Genomic DNA, 16361 nt, shown 5'->3' with positions numbered 1-16361 from the left:
ATCTGGTAATGGACACTTATTGGTTATTTCCACTTTTGGCTATTATGAATAGTGTTGCTATGAACATTCATGTACAAGGATTTGTAGGAGGATTTCTTTATCACTTGTTTTCAGATACTTTGGGTATATACTGAGTTGCGGAAGTGAGGAACTGTCAGACAGTTTGCCATAGCAACTGCAACATTTCATATTCCCAGCCACGATGTATGAGGGTTCAAATTTCTCCAATTTTTCTGTTTTTAAAATTATAGTTAGACTAATGAGAGTGGTCATCACATTGTGATTTTGTTTTGCATTTCTATCATCAGGTTATTTTAAAAATACTTTTCCTAGAAGTCATTTGCCTGCAACTTCAACCCTCTAGAACATGGTCCTGCATGTAACTTGATGCAGAAGGGCCTGCATAGAAGTAAGAGCAGTCATAGAACTTCTGCAAGAAAGCTCTGCATCTTGTTCCACAGGCCCCTCATTCAGTGGGTAACTAATTGTTATTCAACATTCATGACTGGCTATCAGGTTTTTTGGAAGAGAGCTGGAAAATTCACTGTGGTAGATATTGTGACAGAGAAGTGACAGTGGATATGACAACAGTCTGCCACTTAAAGAGGAGAACTATTATACTTCCTAATACATTAATGGTCCCAAGTCTTTAATTAGAGGCCAAATTATGTTTGATATTTTTTAAGAAGGCAAAGTTACACAGAATACATTTTAGAATGATTTCCATGAAGAATGACTCAGAGAAAAACATGTTTTGCTCTTGAGTAGATAAGCTTGCTTGAATTTTCTAGGTACTTAATTTCTCAATGATATTTGAAAAGTCAGGTGATACTTAATTGCATCTTAAATATGGAAAAGACAAAGAGAAGATTTAGATTTTGTAAAATTGTTGAAAATATTGTCGAAAAAATTAAACGAAATATTTTTAAGAACTTTAATCTCACTTTTTGATGAAGTTAACAGTTATTTGATTTTTCTAATACTCAGAGCTCACTTTTGCGTTAATGCTATTTCAGTATGTGTTTATGGCATATGCCAATAAATTAACCTTTCCTGTATCTTCTCAGCTGTTGCTAGAAATTGTAGCTGGTTCACACTGAGTTAAACTGCATACTTTAAAGCTGCATAATATTTAATCTATTTCATTAAACAGCACATTCTGTCTCACTTGTTTGTATATGCTGAAACCTTCTTCTGAGTTGCTCCAATTTCCCTTCATAGAGACTAAGGAGCCTACACAGAAAAAAAAAGAATCTTTTCAGATGACTTTTTTCTTTATCTGAAGCACATTTTACGTTTCCATCCTCCACCCCACCTCATGTGAGGTTGTTGCCCAGTCTTGTACTACAACAGTAAATCTAAGCAGTTGCTTGCTTTTATTATACAGTTTTATACTGGGAAATGCCCTTTTTATTGACAATGGCTGACTGTACTATGTTGCACTGTCAGTATCTAGATGCTTCCTGTTTTAAATAGGATATAGTTACTTCTTTTCCAAATCTAGAGTTTGAAACGGAAGCATTGTATTATTTTAGCTAATTTTATTTATTTTTTTCTTGCAGGTTCTGAAAAGTGCCTTTTCTGAAAACTCTGCTGCTTGGATTCTACTCTAGAGCTGTCTCTTTATAAACCCCTCTCCCTACCATACCGTTCCCTGCCCTCTCCACCTCCCCGCCGAACCTGGTGTGCTTGTAGTTTACTGTCAGCAGCTGGTCCATTTCTTTTTTCTGTGATTCTCAATTTTCTTAGTCATTTTCCCTCCACTTGATTTTGCAACGAAACTTTTTTTGGGTTCTAACATCCTTCCCAATCTTATTATTTAAAGCTAATAAATAGGGAGAAAAACTTTTCTCCCCCTGATCTGAGACCATTCCACAAATCGAAGGGCAGCCAGCAGCATATGTTTTTTGCAAGAATAATTGAAAACATCAACTGCAGAGCCCAGAATTCTTTTGAAAGTCTGCCGGTTATTTAACATAAATTCGGCAAAGGAACAAAATAAAGCATTCATTATCTTAACAGTTGGCTTCTTAGGAGTTGGTCTCTAATTTCATTTTTAGTTATTCTGATAGTTTTTATGATTGGCTTTTTGTTTGACTAGACCAGATTTGACTTTAATGAAAACCTAAGTGTTAACAAATAGACATTTCACCAAAGCAACCTGTTATCTCTTCGCACTTAGTTTGAATTCATTTTTAATCCTTTAATAGTCCACAGTAATATTGTCCTAAAGAGGGTACATTGGATTTTAATTTTGCTTTCAATATGACGGCTGTCAATGTTGCCCTGATTCGTGATACCAAGTGGCTGACTTTAGAAGTCTGTAGAGAATTTCAGAGAGGAACTTGCTCTCGAGCTGATGCAGATTGCAAGTTTGCCCATCCACCAAGAGTTTGCCATGTGGAAAATGGTCGTGTGGTGGCCTGTTTTGATTCTCTAAAGGTGAGTCCCATCTGAATGCACATAATTTAAATTTGTTGATTTCTATGTTTTTTGAAATATGATGTGCTTTGAAATGAGTAAAATTAATAATAGCATGAAAGTGATAAATTTTGTTTTTTTAACAAAAAAACAGAATGTCAAGATAGAAGGTCTTAAAGTCAGAATGTCTTAACGACAAAATGTCTTAAGTCTTTGTGTTTGTAGAGCTAAGCCAAGTCTAAAGCTCATTCCACCAAAGACCACTTACCACTTATCAAAACAGATATACTTAAAGAATAAAAATCGAAGAATTTTTGTAGGAGTGAGGGATTGTAGCCTTGCTATCGTTTACTTTTTTGTATATGATTTAGATGTTACAGTGATCATAATCCCCATGTAACCTAGAGAAGCCCTTCACTGAATTATAGCATATTATCCATAGTACCAAAATGCACTTAGGAGGGACTCGTCAGCTTTCAGAGGATAACTAAAGTCAGACTGAGGGAGTATAAGGTTTCCAGAAGGAAAATTATGGCATTTTGAAGCGTCTCAAAGTATATTTTGAACCTTTAACTTAAACGTATTGCTACAAAACTAGGTTCACTTAATTTTCCTCCTGGACAGATGATTGACCAATTTCAGATTTGTGAGTGTATTTTGTAAGGAAAGTCCTATTACTAAGGTCATCAAGCCTGAGTATTACATACTAGATTATAAACAAAATATGAGGCCAGATGAGGTATTATATAGGACAGGATGTATATGATTGCAGAAAAAGAAAATGCACTGATTTTCATGTGTTATTCATAGTTATCCTTAAATTAAGGATAAAAAGTATAAATTAAAACATAGAAGCAATAAATTATAATGGATTTCTGGTTTAATTAATAAGATTTGCTACAATGCATTTGAGACTTTTTTCAAAATATGTCAAAATGAATTAAGCTTAACAAGAACTTTTTCAGTTTCTTGATATTGTTTTACCTTCATCATGACCAATTTTACCTCATTAACATTTTTATTTATGGCTGCATTGGCTAACAGAGATGTATCCCTTCGTGTGATGGTTTCCTCAGGAAACATTTTCTTAAGCGATATACAGGTTAAGTATTTCTTATCTGAAATGCTTGAGACTGAAAGTGTTTTCGATTTTTTGGATTTTAGAATATTTGCATATCCATAAAGAGATATCTTGGGGATGGGACTCCAGTCTAAACAGGAAATTCATTTACATTTTATATACACTTTTTACACATAGCCTGAAGGTAATGTTATACAATATTTTAAATAATTTTGTGCATGAAACAAAGTTGTGTACATTCAGCTATCAGAAAACAAAAGCGTCATTATCTCAGCCACCCATGTGACATCATGTTGGCACTTAAAAAGTTGAGGCTTTTGGAGCATTTTATACTTCAGGTTTTTGGATTAAAGATGCTTAACCTGTAGTACTTAAAGGGTTACTTTTACTTATTTCGTGATTACTAGTTTTTTGTTTTTTGTTTTTTTTTGCAGACCATTCCATTTTAAGAATAGAAACTTGTTATTGTAAAGATAAAGGTAATTCCTACCATTGAAAATCTCTGAATTGCTTTTATTTGTGGTAGACATTATGACTAAAGAACTTATTTTGTTTTCTTCATTTTGGTTTCATTTAAGTTTCATCTACAATTATTTTGTGTATTATTTAAATCTGCAGCTACAGGATTGGGCAGTGCCTTGAAGTGGAAAAGCGTACTGAGTTAGTTGGGGGAAAAATGAGGTATCTTTCATCTGGTCCATATAGAGGGTCAGGAACTGCAGTAGAAACTTTGCATTGTTGTTTCAGGAGATCTGGGGTACAGTCCCAGCCTCACTACTGTATCTGACCTCGGGCAACTTAACCTCACAATCCTTGAGTAACTTCATTTGTAACGGATAGATAGTATCTTCTGTACCTAACTTCTGTGATTATTGTAGAGATTGCAGTAAGCTAGTACAAATGGAAAACCATATATCACTATAAAAGTGAATTAAATAAAAGGTTTTCTTCCTATCAACTAAATGTTTGTTGTAGGCATTCTTTAACAAAGTTCTATTTAGTTAGGGCTTATTATTTAAAATTACAAACTCATGTTCCAAATGTACATGACCAAATCTAGTTGCTGTGTGTTATTAGTTGTTCAAGCTAAGTATAACTGTTTTTATGGTTACTCTGATATAGAGTTCCTTGCAGGCTTTGTAAATTCTATCTTTCCAAACATCATAGAATGTGAAAGGAGATATGTGATCTTCCTAATCATTAATAAACTCAGGTCAGTAATTCCATTTAAAGGCAAAAGAGTGCCATAAACTAAACATTTTGAAGAAAAGTACTAGGGAAGGTGACTGTTTACAAAATGCATGCTGCACTACAACTTTAGAGCTTGGAAAGTGTTTAATTAAGAGACAAAATAGATAATAGCCAATGAATATTAATAAGCCACTTAATTATTTAAATAAGTTGTCTACTCACTGTATCTAGTGTTTTTAAAGTAATGTTTGCATCATGTTAATATCCTGATGACCAGTCACACAGGGTAAAGATGATTTACATAATCCTTACATTCTCATATTTTAGTGAAAACCTTAATATTTCAAATATGTAAAGCCGTTCAAACAATTACTTAATTTGCCATTTAGATAGCACATTAAACAAAGTTCCATGTCTGCACAAGAGCTTTGTAGTTCTTATCCATGACATGCATGAAGGTTAAATTAAGTTGAGGGTAATTGACCTATGTGCATTGTGCTAGTATCATATCTATAATATACAAATAACATACCTCAGTGGTTACTGCAGCATTTCCTACTTCTCCTGAGTTTTTATAATTGAAACACTGTTGAACTTCATCTGCATACTATTTCTTCTCTCATGAGTGATTAAATAACTGAAACAATCATTTGATGAGTTTTGGGCTGCTGCTTTTGTTTTTGTTTTGTTTTGTTGTTGTTGTGTAAGAATTCTATTAGTACTAGCTACTCTACCAGATGATGGTTATTGCCTTAATAACAGGTACAACAGATACAATGTTCTAACTCACCTCATAATGAGGGAATGTTATGAAAATAAGAAGGGCAAATTGGATGGCTGATTGTGTATTGTGCTGAAGTGCTGTGCCTATCAATCCATGAATGTTGAGTGCTCAGTGATGAAGGCAGCACCATCTTCAAATGGAAATCTAGTGTAGTCCATGGATTAATTTCCAGCTACATAGAATGGTCTCATATCATGTTGGTATGCAGCTGTTTTTGACTCTGTTGCCTTGTGGACTTGGCATAATCTGTCTCCAAAGTTTTCTTCAAAGTATCGCTTAATCCATTCTATGCCAATTTCTTGATATTACAGTTTGCCATTGATCTAGGTTGGTATTTTTAGTGAATGTTCCTTGGATTTAACGAAGGGTCATCATTTTTAAAATGAAATCAATCTTTGTGATTGTTTTCATAGCCAAGTTATTCTGCTTCAGCAATATCATGATGTCTTGAACCTTTCCCTTTATACTTGAAGCAATGTGTTATGAGTCACTTTTTATCCAGGAAGGATATAAATGTTGTCATTATTTCATTATGACAGATCAACACCCATCACATCTGTCCACCCCTCTTACCACTTTGGGTAGTTTTGTGCCAAGAATTTCCTGGTAAAGGCCATAGCAGCAGACATAGTTAGAGGAGACTCAAGCTAACCTATATACATTCCTTAAAAAATGGGAACTGGGTAAGGAATGCACATAAAACAGTCACATGCCGTGTCTTCAAAATCACATATGATCACGAGAAAAATAATATTTTGACAAGTGAAACCTGTTGTATAAGCATATCGATATGAATCTATCCTTGTAGGTCAAACTGGCCCAAGTTACCAGTATATTCTGCAATAGCAACACTAGTCACAGCAGTTTTCATTAGTTTAAAATTTGACTATTTTTGACTGAATACTTACTCATCCCTATTTGCCAAGGGAAAGTTTACCAGAAACTAGACGCCTAGCAACACAATCCCAAGGGTCACTGGATTATGCAAGACTTAGCACCATTTATCAGCTCCATCAGAGAGGTCTGTCTACACTATAAAGACACATAAGCAGCAGCTGTCATCTTGAGAGTCAAGGAAAATAACATTTTATTTAAGGATCTCTATTTTCTATGATGCTAACCTTTAAAGGGAAGTATCTTTGACTGGTAAAAGTCAATGCTATTTTGGACATTTCAAAAACCTCTTTTGAAAGGAAAATAGAATTACAATTATAGGTTGGTGCGGAAGTAATTGTGTTTTTTGCCATGAAAGCAATGGCAAAAACTGCAATTACTTCTGCACCGACCTAATGGTACCCAAACAAATACATATTGATAGTTCAGCCTCGCCTTTTAAACATTTTATTTTGAAATATTAATAATTTTAGGCTTACAGAAAAGTTACAAAAGTGATACAGGAAACTCCTGTATACTTTTTATCCAGATTCCCCTAATGTCAACAACTTACATGCCATGCATTGCACAGTTATCAAAACCAGGGAATTATCACTGGTACAAGATTCTTAAGTAAACTCGAGACCTTATTTGAATGTCACCAATTTTCTTCCTAATGTTATTTTTCTGTTCCAGGATCCAATCTAGGATCCCACATGGCATTTATTCCTTATATCTCCTTAGTCTCCTCCAACCTGTGACACTTTCCCAGTCTTTCCTTGTCTTTCATGACCATGACACTTAGGATGAATACTGGTCAGTTATTCTGTAAAATACATCTCACCTTGTGCTTGTTGAATGTTTTCTCATGATTAGACTGAGATCATGTGGTTTTGACAAATAAAAAAGAAACCCACATGCAGAAATGATGTGCATGACATCTGAGGGTATGGGATATTGATATATCTTATTCATTATGTTAACTTTAATCAGCTGGTTAAGGTGGCATCTACTGGATTTCTCCACTGTAACATGACCAGTTTTTCTTTTGTAAAAACTGATAACTATGTCCCCCATTTATTCATCATCCCCTACAATATGCCATTGATCGTAATGGGCATCCCAATGTCCTAGATGTTAAAAAGTGAACAAGTGTTCATCTTAGAAGTGATTGGTAATGTACTTCTATAATTATAGTCAATTAAGAAAGAGAGCAAGGGAAAATGGACCAAGAGCATGACAGAGAAAATAGCAGCAACAAGCCACTGGAAAGACAGAACACTGGAGAGTGAGCAGTCCTAGAAGTGGTGTGATATGTGTGTGCCTATCATATACTACTGCAGAGTGTGACAGCTGTCCCCTTCTGGTTCACGGCCTTGGGACTTAGCCGTGAACCAGAAACAGTCCCTGCCTCCATGGTGCAGACATTCTCATTGGGAGTTGGAGGAGGAGCAGGTAAAAAATAATTAAATATTCAGGATAACAATATATTGTCAGGTGTGAGGAAAGGGTGCAGAGAATGGCAGGGGCTACTGTTTTAGATACAGTGGCCAGGAGGCCTCCAATGAGGTGACCTTTGAGGAGAGGCATGCAGGAGATGAGGGGACAGTGAAGAGGATTTCTAAGAACATTCCAGGCAAAGAGAATGGCGACAGCTAAGGCCCTGAAGCTGGCGGCAGCCTGGTGTGTGTGAGGAAACTCAAGGTCCCCAGCGTGGCTGGAGCAGAGCCATGAAGGGGGAGGGCAGTGGGAGATGAGGGCAGGGAGGTCCCGGGGGTGGGGAGATCAGGTGGGGCTCTGTGTATCATGCTGAGGACTTTGGATCCTGTTCCAGGAGCTGGAAAGGTTGACATAATCGGGGGAAAGCAAGCCCACACAAAGCAGAGGTGTCTAGTCTTTATATTTTTTAAATGGAAAAGAGAATAATTTCCATGAAGACAAATAACTCCTGTTTATAGGTGAAGTAGAAGTCAAATGGTGCCCAATCCCTCTTCTTCACTCCCTTATTTCTGTGACTTGTACCTCAACTCCAGTTCATACCCCAGTGATGGGGGATTAGCAATAAAGAAATCTCATGTGAGGAAAGAGTTAATATAGCAGGTTTGGTGGCTTACTCTTTGCATGTCTCCCAGGGAAACCTCAACTATCCCCTGGGAATGTGGCCACCATTCATTTTGTCACTGATTGGTTATTGTGTTGTATACACCTGGAACAATGGACCATGCCATAACAGCTTGTCAGGGTTGCTTTGCTCAAGATCAAGATTGATGACTGATTCATTGTTAGGGTCCTGCATTACAGTTGCCATGGCCAGTTGGTAGCAGGCTGTGCATATGTGACCAGGACCCATCTGCACCTCAGACCTTGAGACTAGAACTGGGCTTCCCAGGGTGGAGACATTCCATACATGCCTCTGTAGTTTGCTGCTAGAGAGAGAGAGTCCTTGTGCGTGTGGCTTCGAACTAGGAAGAACATTGGAAGCTTGTGCTGGGCTTCTCTTGATTCTACTGATACGTATATTTTTCCTGTTACTTTTCCTCTGTATTCCAAGCTGTAATAAATTTTAGTTGCGAGTGTAAGTTGCTATTGAGTCTGTGAGTCCTGGCAAATGTCAAAGAAGCTTTTCTGTATGTTGTTATTTTTCATACATTATTTGCTTGATTTTTTTTTTTTTTACATTTTTCTGTTTTTTATGAGAAGGGCTTGTTCATTTTGTTTCTATTTTTTAAAGTTTAATTTTTGAATGGATATTTTCATAATTCAAAAATTTAGAAAAACAGTCAACTAATGAGTACATCAACAAAATATGGTATATACATACAATGTAATATTACTCAGCCACAAAAAGGAACAAAGTACTGATCCATGCTACAACATGGATGAACCTTAAAAACATGATGTTAAGTGAAAGAAGCCAGACATAAAAGGTCACATATTGTGTGATTCCATTTATATGAAACATCAAGAGTTGGCAAATCCATAGAGACAGAAAGCAGATTAGTGGTTGCCAGGGTCTTGTGAAGGGCAGTAGATGGGTGAGTGAGGGGTGAGGGGTATGGGAATTAACTACTAATGGGTACATGGCTTTTTTTTTAAGGGTGATGAAAATGTCCTGGAATTAGTGATGATAGTTACAAAACTTTGTATATAAATGTTTTAAAAACTACTGATGTGTAGACTTTAAAAGGGTGAGTTTTATGATTTGTGAATTATACTCAATGAAAAAGTTTAAGAAATTTCAACGATAGTAGAGTATGCAGCGAAGTTTTCCCCTCATCTCTTTTCCCCAGTTAATCAGTTGACCTCCAAACTGATATTTTGGTTTTCCCTCTCCCATAGATATTATATATATACATATGAGCAAATATATCCATACTTATTTTCCATTTTCACACAGATAGTAGCATACTGTTTTCCTCCTTGCTTTTTTTGAGTTTAAAATATTAACAGTAAAAAGATGGGAAAAGCTATGTCATGCTGACACTAATAAAAAGAAGCCTGGAGGTGCTATATTTATAATAAAGATAAAAAGAATTGCACACAAATACAGGATTCTAGTTAGTAAATCTGTTCCTCACAGGCATATGTAAGTATGTAGATACTGAGGTTGAACAAATAAATGTATATAGAGTAGATAATGAGAGCCTATTTTCTCACTATCAGAGGAAAAAAGTTAAAAATAAAAAGGGAAGGTTAGGATGAATACCGTGGTGTGGATTAGAAAGGACACATGAGTATGTATACAGATAGATACAGGAATAGATATTGATCTGTGTGTATGCATGGGTTATTATGTATGCTTTCATTTCCTAGCTCTGTCTTGGGAGGCCCTAGAAGCAATTAACACCCCAACAGCAACGAGCATACTTAGTACCCACACCTTTGTGTCTAATATCATTCTCCAATAAAGGAACTCGGGATCTTTGGAATAATGGCTAATTCTGGACAGAAGCAGGGAAAATACAAGATGAGGCTGTAATGTCTTTTGGTGTAAGAATGTAAGAAAGTGCTAGAGAAAGGGTGGGGGCATGACAAGACAGCATAGTAGCCAGTCTGAAGGAGCTCCCAATGGCTGAAGTTAGAATAACTTGAGCAAGAAACTAAATGATGACAGTATTGAATTATAGCTCATAGAATAAAATAGATGCCCATGAGTCCATAGTTTACAAAAAAAATTGAATAAATGGATAAGTTGGGGAGAAGGGACAACTCCTCCTTACAGAAGAATTCCAATTAATAAATGGAGAACAAATGAAGGAAACACAAAATCACTAGTAGGCAAATGCCATGGTAATAATGGTTGCAGGCAAGATCCACTGATATATGCTGAAATCAGTGGGTAAAAGTTGGAGGAGAAACAGGATATTTGCATTGTCCCAAAGTATTTCTCCCAGGATATTTATCAATGAAAAATAGACCAGGCATGGTCTATTTCATTTATCAATGAAAAATAGACCAGGCATGGTCTATTTCATTTATCATCAATGAAAAATAGACCAGGCATGGTGGCTGGATCATGCCTTTAATCCCAGCACTTTGGGAGGCCGAGGTGGGAGGATCTTTTGAGGCCAGGAGTTTGAGACCAGCCTGGGCAATATAGCGAGACCCTGTCTATACAAAACATTTTTTAAAAAATTAACTGGGCATAATGGTGCATGCCTGTAGCCCCAGCTACTCAGGAGGCAGAGGATCACTTGAGCCTGGGAGATTGAGGCTGCAGTGAGCAGTGATTGTGCCACTGCACTCCAGCCTGGGCAACACAGCAAGACCCTGTTTCTAAAATAAATAAATAAAGGGAAAATAGTCACTTTACAGTGGAGAAACCCAGCAGATGCCACTTTAACCAGGTGTTTAAGGTTAACATAATGAGTGATAAGATATATCAATATCACATACCCTCAGATAGGATACACACCATTTCTGTGATGTTCCTGCCAAAAAGACATGGTCTCGTTCTAATCATGAGAAAACATTCAACAAACACAAAGTGAGAGGCATTTTACAGAATAAATGACCAGTACTCATCCAAAGTGTCATGGTCATGAAAGACAAGGAAAGACTGAGAAAGTGTCACAGATTGGAGGAGACTAAGGAGAAGTGAGGAATAAATGCCATGTGGGAACCTGGATTGGATCCTAGAACAGAAGAACATTAGGAAGAAAATTGGTGACATTCAAATAAGATCTCTTGTTAAGAGTCTCGTACCAGTGTTAATTTCCTGGTTTTGGTAATTGTGTTATGGTTATGTAAGTATTTAACAGTAGGGGAATCTGGGTGAAGGGTATACAGGGACTCCAGGTATTATTTTTGCGATTTTTTTGTAAGTTCAAAATTATTTCAAAATGAAGTATTTTAAAAGTTAGCTTTTTTAGTCTGTCCTTTGAGGCTCAGAAATATTGTGGGATATTGTTTCTTTTCATTTTTATTCTTAAAAAAAAAACTTTGAGTATGGGGATGAGAAAACTCTAAAATCTAGTCATGACTGATCATGAGATTGCCCCCACCAAAAGTTCGATGACTCAGATATCTTAATAGTTAAGAAAGCGCTCATACATATAAAAGCACTTCACAAACGTAGCAAACGAAGAATTTTGGCTGTAGAAGGAAGAACGTTCAGTTCAAAATTGTTGCCATGTACAGTTGGGTAAACTGGTGATCCGTTGAGGGAGAGTGACTTGACCTAGTTCACATATGCAGTTATCAAAAGAGCTTGATGACTCCGGCGTTCTTCCAATCATTATTCAGTCTTCTTTCCTGTGGAGAAGAAGGAAATGGAGAGAACATCAATTAGGCTATTGCTTTAGTAAACCAAAAGCATCCAGCTCTTATCACAGTCATGCTGCTCCACATGACATTGGGACTGTCTGTGAAGTTTTCTGGTTCTCCTTTACTTTTTGCACTTTAAAGTAAGGCATGGATAAGCCAACTTTTCCTTTGCTAATCCCTCCTCTTTTATTGTTTCTGATTCATGATAATTTAGATTAAGACTTTATTAACCTTCATATTTAGTTCATGGACAATTATTTGGATAACTTGTTTTGAAAATAAGGCAGAAGAGAAGAATTTTTAGACAAAGTTACCTAACTTTGTGATACTAAACTTTGCTTAATTGCTGAGTGTCAGAACACTGAGCTGTCTCTGCTCCCTTGTCCATCCTTCTCCCCAAACACCGCATTGTTGAGTTTGCTGACCAGAACAGGGGATTGTAACTGTGGCTGTGTATCACATCTTCACTGCATGAAACTCACTGATGTCTGATTCTGTTATATACTCATTAGTACAATGCCCTGGCCAGCTAGGAAGAAACCTGTCATAGATCAGCTGAAATATTGCAGTAGCAATTCAGCCTTATTATGGGTCAAGTATTTTATACAATAATTTGGAATCTAATCCAACTTATTTAAAGTGTTATGGGATCATAGCTCAAAATCATCTCTTCCTGGCCAAGTTGTAATTGGGCATCTGGTGAGAAAAGACTTGGGCTAGGGCCAGGCATGTATTCCCCAACTACTGTTTGATGATACCATTAATACTGACCCTTTGCTACAGGAACTCCATTAAGTAGGAGAGATTTGGAAATTGGAAATTTGAAAACTATTATATTTCAACTCTTTTGTCTAGAAGAAACCCTTAGATGTTAGGGTAATATACATCTGATCCTACTTGGTTAGTAAATAATCTCTTCATGTAGCATAGCTGAAATGAAGTCTTTTTCTCTATATCAGATTTTTTCGAAATGTGGATACAAGGTACTTCTGTGCATCCGGAAATAGCAATTAGTTCTTCTAGGAACATGACATTATTCATAGAACATTGTTTACTTACTGTTCTGTTTGCCCTTGCAGATGACCTTTCTGCATGTACCATCCTTGAGGTGACCCTTGTTTTCCTCTCAGTGTGTCACTTGGTCCCTGACTTATGGGGTTATATATTCCAGAGGAATCTTAGCTGTCTGCTATTTTCTGTAAATACTCTTTTCTTCAGTGTTTATTCTGCTACATAATCGGTCTTCAGTTTCTTAAATTTATGGGTTTTTAAAAAATTTTTGATGTCTAATCCAGATTTGCAGTCCTGCTTGGGTTTTCAATGTTTTTGTTTCTGTGCCTTCAATTCTCACCCCAGGGTCAAGTTTTATTGCTAGATGTCATTACAAGTTTATCTCACATTTTTTGCCATCTGTCTTGATATTGTTTTCTTTAAAGTCAGTAAACAATTCCATTTGTTTTTCATCCTTTTATTTTCTAAATGATCTCCAGTATTTGGATTGAACCATGTTGTATCTAGAGATAGAGTAAATCATTTTTCGGTATCTTGTTTATGATGAGCTTATGTAAAATTGCTTAATGTCATTCATGTCTAATCTGTTATTTAGTTAAGTAGATATGGCTATAGAATCTATCTGTTAGAAACAGTTTTGCAGCTATAACTCGGTCATAGGCATTTAAATGTATGCCTTAAATTGGATTTTTGTATATCATAAATAAGCTTTCTTTCTGTTGAAGCTCAAATTTTTTTTTAACCCACTGGAAATTGGTAGAAAATAAATTAGGCTTTGCTTCTACCTATATTCTTATGAGTAGATAGTGGACAATGAAGGCAGTTTCCATGTTGAAAACTGTACAAAAATTTGAAAATGTAAAGTCCACAGTAATATAAATGTATTACATATGACAAATTCCCTTTAATTCCATTAAATATGACAAAAAACAAGACATGTCCTATGTATCAGCCATGATTTGTTAGCTAACGGAACGGTAGTAATGTTCTAATTTCTGTCTTAGCGTGCAAAAATGCAAACAGAAAACCTTTTTCTGTGACTTTAAACTCTTTAACCATCTTTTATATGCATCTAAATACAGTGAGTAGATGACATTGTAGTATCAATAATCTCTTATCTCCAAATACTTTTTAGAGATCTCATTTTTAAAAACCACATTGTTTTAAGACCACATTGTCACATTGTCTTAATATTTTTGTTCATCTTCCTATTTGTGAAAGATAGTAAAACCGAAGTAACAATTTGAGGATTTTTAATAGCTCCATGTACTCTGTGTTCTTGTTTTAAATATTTCACAAATACCTATCCTAGGAGTTGTTCCACTTAACAAACTTAATTTTTTCCAGCTTTTATAAAAATGTAATCTCTAGTGTTTCTGCAATTTCCTGGTTATTTTACTTTTTTTACTAACCAAAAAAAGTGTTCTATATAGAACCAAATTCAGTCTTAACTTCAGTATTACTAACAAATTTTAAAACCATAGCCATCTTTAATCTCCCAGTACCCCACTGTAGGAAGAATTTGACTTTGGAATATTGTCTCATTTTTCAAAGGAGCCTGAGAAGTAGTTTTGGAAAATACCTTTTTCTTGGGTGAACTCTAGATGTAACCACTGAAAATATCTGAAATGAAACATTCTATCAGCAAGTGGCATAAACATCGAAAATGCTGCCTTGTCACACATAACAGTTCTAACAAGGGCTCCTTATGTCATGGGAATCCTACTACCTCTGTTTCTCTTCATATGAGAGCAAGCAGCAGCACTGAATTTGTAAGACTATTTGGTTGTGGTTTCCTAGAAGGATTTGTATAAATGTCAGGGGTTATTTAATGCTGAAAGTCCTGTTAAATCCATTAAGAATTGTATGTACATTCAATTCCCCAAAGAAATGATTCATTCAACAAACATTTATTGCAACCTCTTACTTGTTAGGCACTGGGCTCAGTAATGTGGAGAATACAAAGTTAGGAAAGATGTGGTTCTTGCCTGACCTTTTAGTAAGAGGTTACTTGTGTTATATGCCATAAGCCAGATACAAACTAACAGCTACAACAGTCCAAGGGCACAGGTAGGGACTGGGATTATATTCAGCAGTGGTGGTTGAAGATGGAGTCATGGCAGAGACACTGTTTGAGGTGTTCTTTGAAGAAGGAATAGGAAGGTATTCCAGGCAGAGGGGATAACCTGAGCAAAGATAGAGGGGGAAAACTGTGATATGTTTGGGGAGTTGAATGTTAAGTCAGAATGGCTGAAGCATGAGAAATGACACCATCAGCTTGTGCAAAAAAAATGATAGAAAAAAAGAGACTGGCAAGAGGAAGTACCTCTTAGAAAGTTGTTGAAGTATTGAAGGTATGAAATATTAAGGTTTTGATTTAGATGGTGGTGGTGGGAAGGGAAAACTAGCGATGGAATTGAGATGCAGATGAAGCCAACATGGTTAAGTAGAAAGCAGTGGATATTTCCCTCCAGCCTACTGACCTTGTGCTCATCTTAACATCAGATTTCTTTGAAGTTGCAGTGAAAGTCTGCCATACTTTTTGTTTTGTTTTGCATTAGATGCTATCTTGTCCACCATCATATCTTTTGTGCCTAGTACACGTTAGGGCTTGGAAAAATATTTGTTGAATGAAACATGAGATTGTTGAAACACTTTGAAAGAGGGAGAATAAATATGGGCTCAACTGAGAGGTACACAGAGATCTCTTCATCTGCAGCTGTACTTTCACTCCCAGTTCAGTTTTTACTCAAATATAGATGAAAATTGTATACACCCATGTGCCAACTTTCCTCACTCAACCACATTTTAACCTAGATTTGATGGCCTGCAAATTGCTGATATTTGCAAATTTAATTCCGTCCCTTAGCATTATAGAAATGATATTTGGCTAAATGCTGTTGGATACTCTCCAACTGTTACATTTTCAGTGCTTTTACGTTATATATGGATTTTTTTTAAAAATTACTTAGTGGCCATTGTTAAGTGTTATTTTTAAGATAATTAGTGTGATTATGTAGTAATGGTCTAGCATTTTTTGTCTTAAAATGTTTGAAGTTGAATTTTACAGCAGATGGGTAGCTTGCAAATCAAGGTATTCTTGGAAGCATAATGAGTGCTAATAAGGTGATTCTGAATCAAGTACAAGCTCATAATCTTCAAAAAGGGATTTTGTGGAAAAAGGTGACTGCCTAGTTCAAAAATATATATATTTAAAGTTTAATAAAGAACTCC

At 36.0% G+C, this 16361-nt stretch overlaps 1 protein-coding gene and 1 long non-coding RNA gene across 10 annotated transcripts in view; one reads left to right on the top strand and one right to left on the bottom strand.

Annotated features, from left to right (window-relative positions):
- The window catches only part of MBNL3 (muscleblind like splicing regulator 3), a 120558-nt gene that overhangs the window by 48060 nt on the left and 56137 nt on the right, over nt 1-16361 (top strand). For 3 of the 9 annotated variants that reach the window (XM_057301200.2, XM_063601609.1, XM_003814489.8), the window contains exon 2: nt 1563-2442. The exons of 2 other annotated variants lie outside the window; for them this stretch is intronic. In XM_057301200.2, the coding sequence (XP_057157183.1) occupies nt 2266-2442 (177 nt within the window). In that variant the 5' untranslated portion in view covers nt 1563-2265. Of the gene's footprint in view, nt 1-308; nt 478-1433; nt 2443-3301; nt 3982-16361 lie in introns of those variants that run through there. 4 more of the 9 variants (XM_063601608.1, XM_055106887.1, XM_055106884.2 and 1 more) reach the window with 4 other exon arrangements.
- The window catches only part of LOC129395456 (uncharacterized), a 212115-nt gene continuing 207510 nt past the window's right edge, over nt 11757-16361 (bottom strand). The window contains exon 3 of the long non-coding RNA XR_008622904.2: nt 11757-12104. This is a non-coding gene — a long non-coding RNA (uncharacterized LOC129395456). The remainder of the gene's footprint in view (nt 12105-16361) is intronic.

The sequence above is a fragment of the Pan paniscus genome, chromosome X, assembly GCF_029289425.2.
Source record: "Pan paniscus chromosome X, NHGRI_mPanPan1-v2.0_pri, whole genome shotgun sequence".
Lineage (NCBI taxonomy): Eukaryota > Metazoa > Chordata > Mammalia > Primates > Hominidae > Pan > Pan paniscus.
Note: the sequence above shows the minus strand (reverse complement) of the source record. Positions and strands in the feature narration are given on the sequence as shown.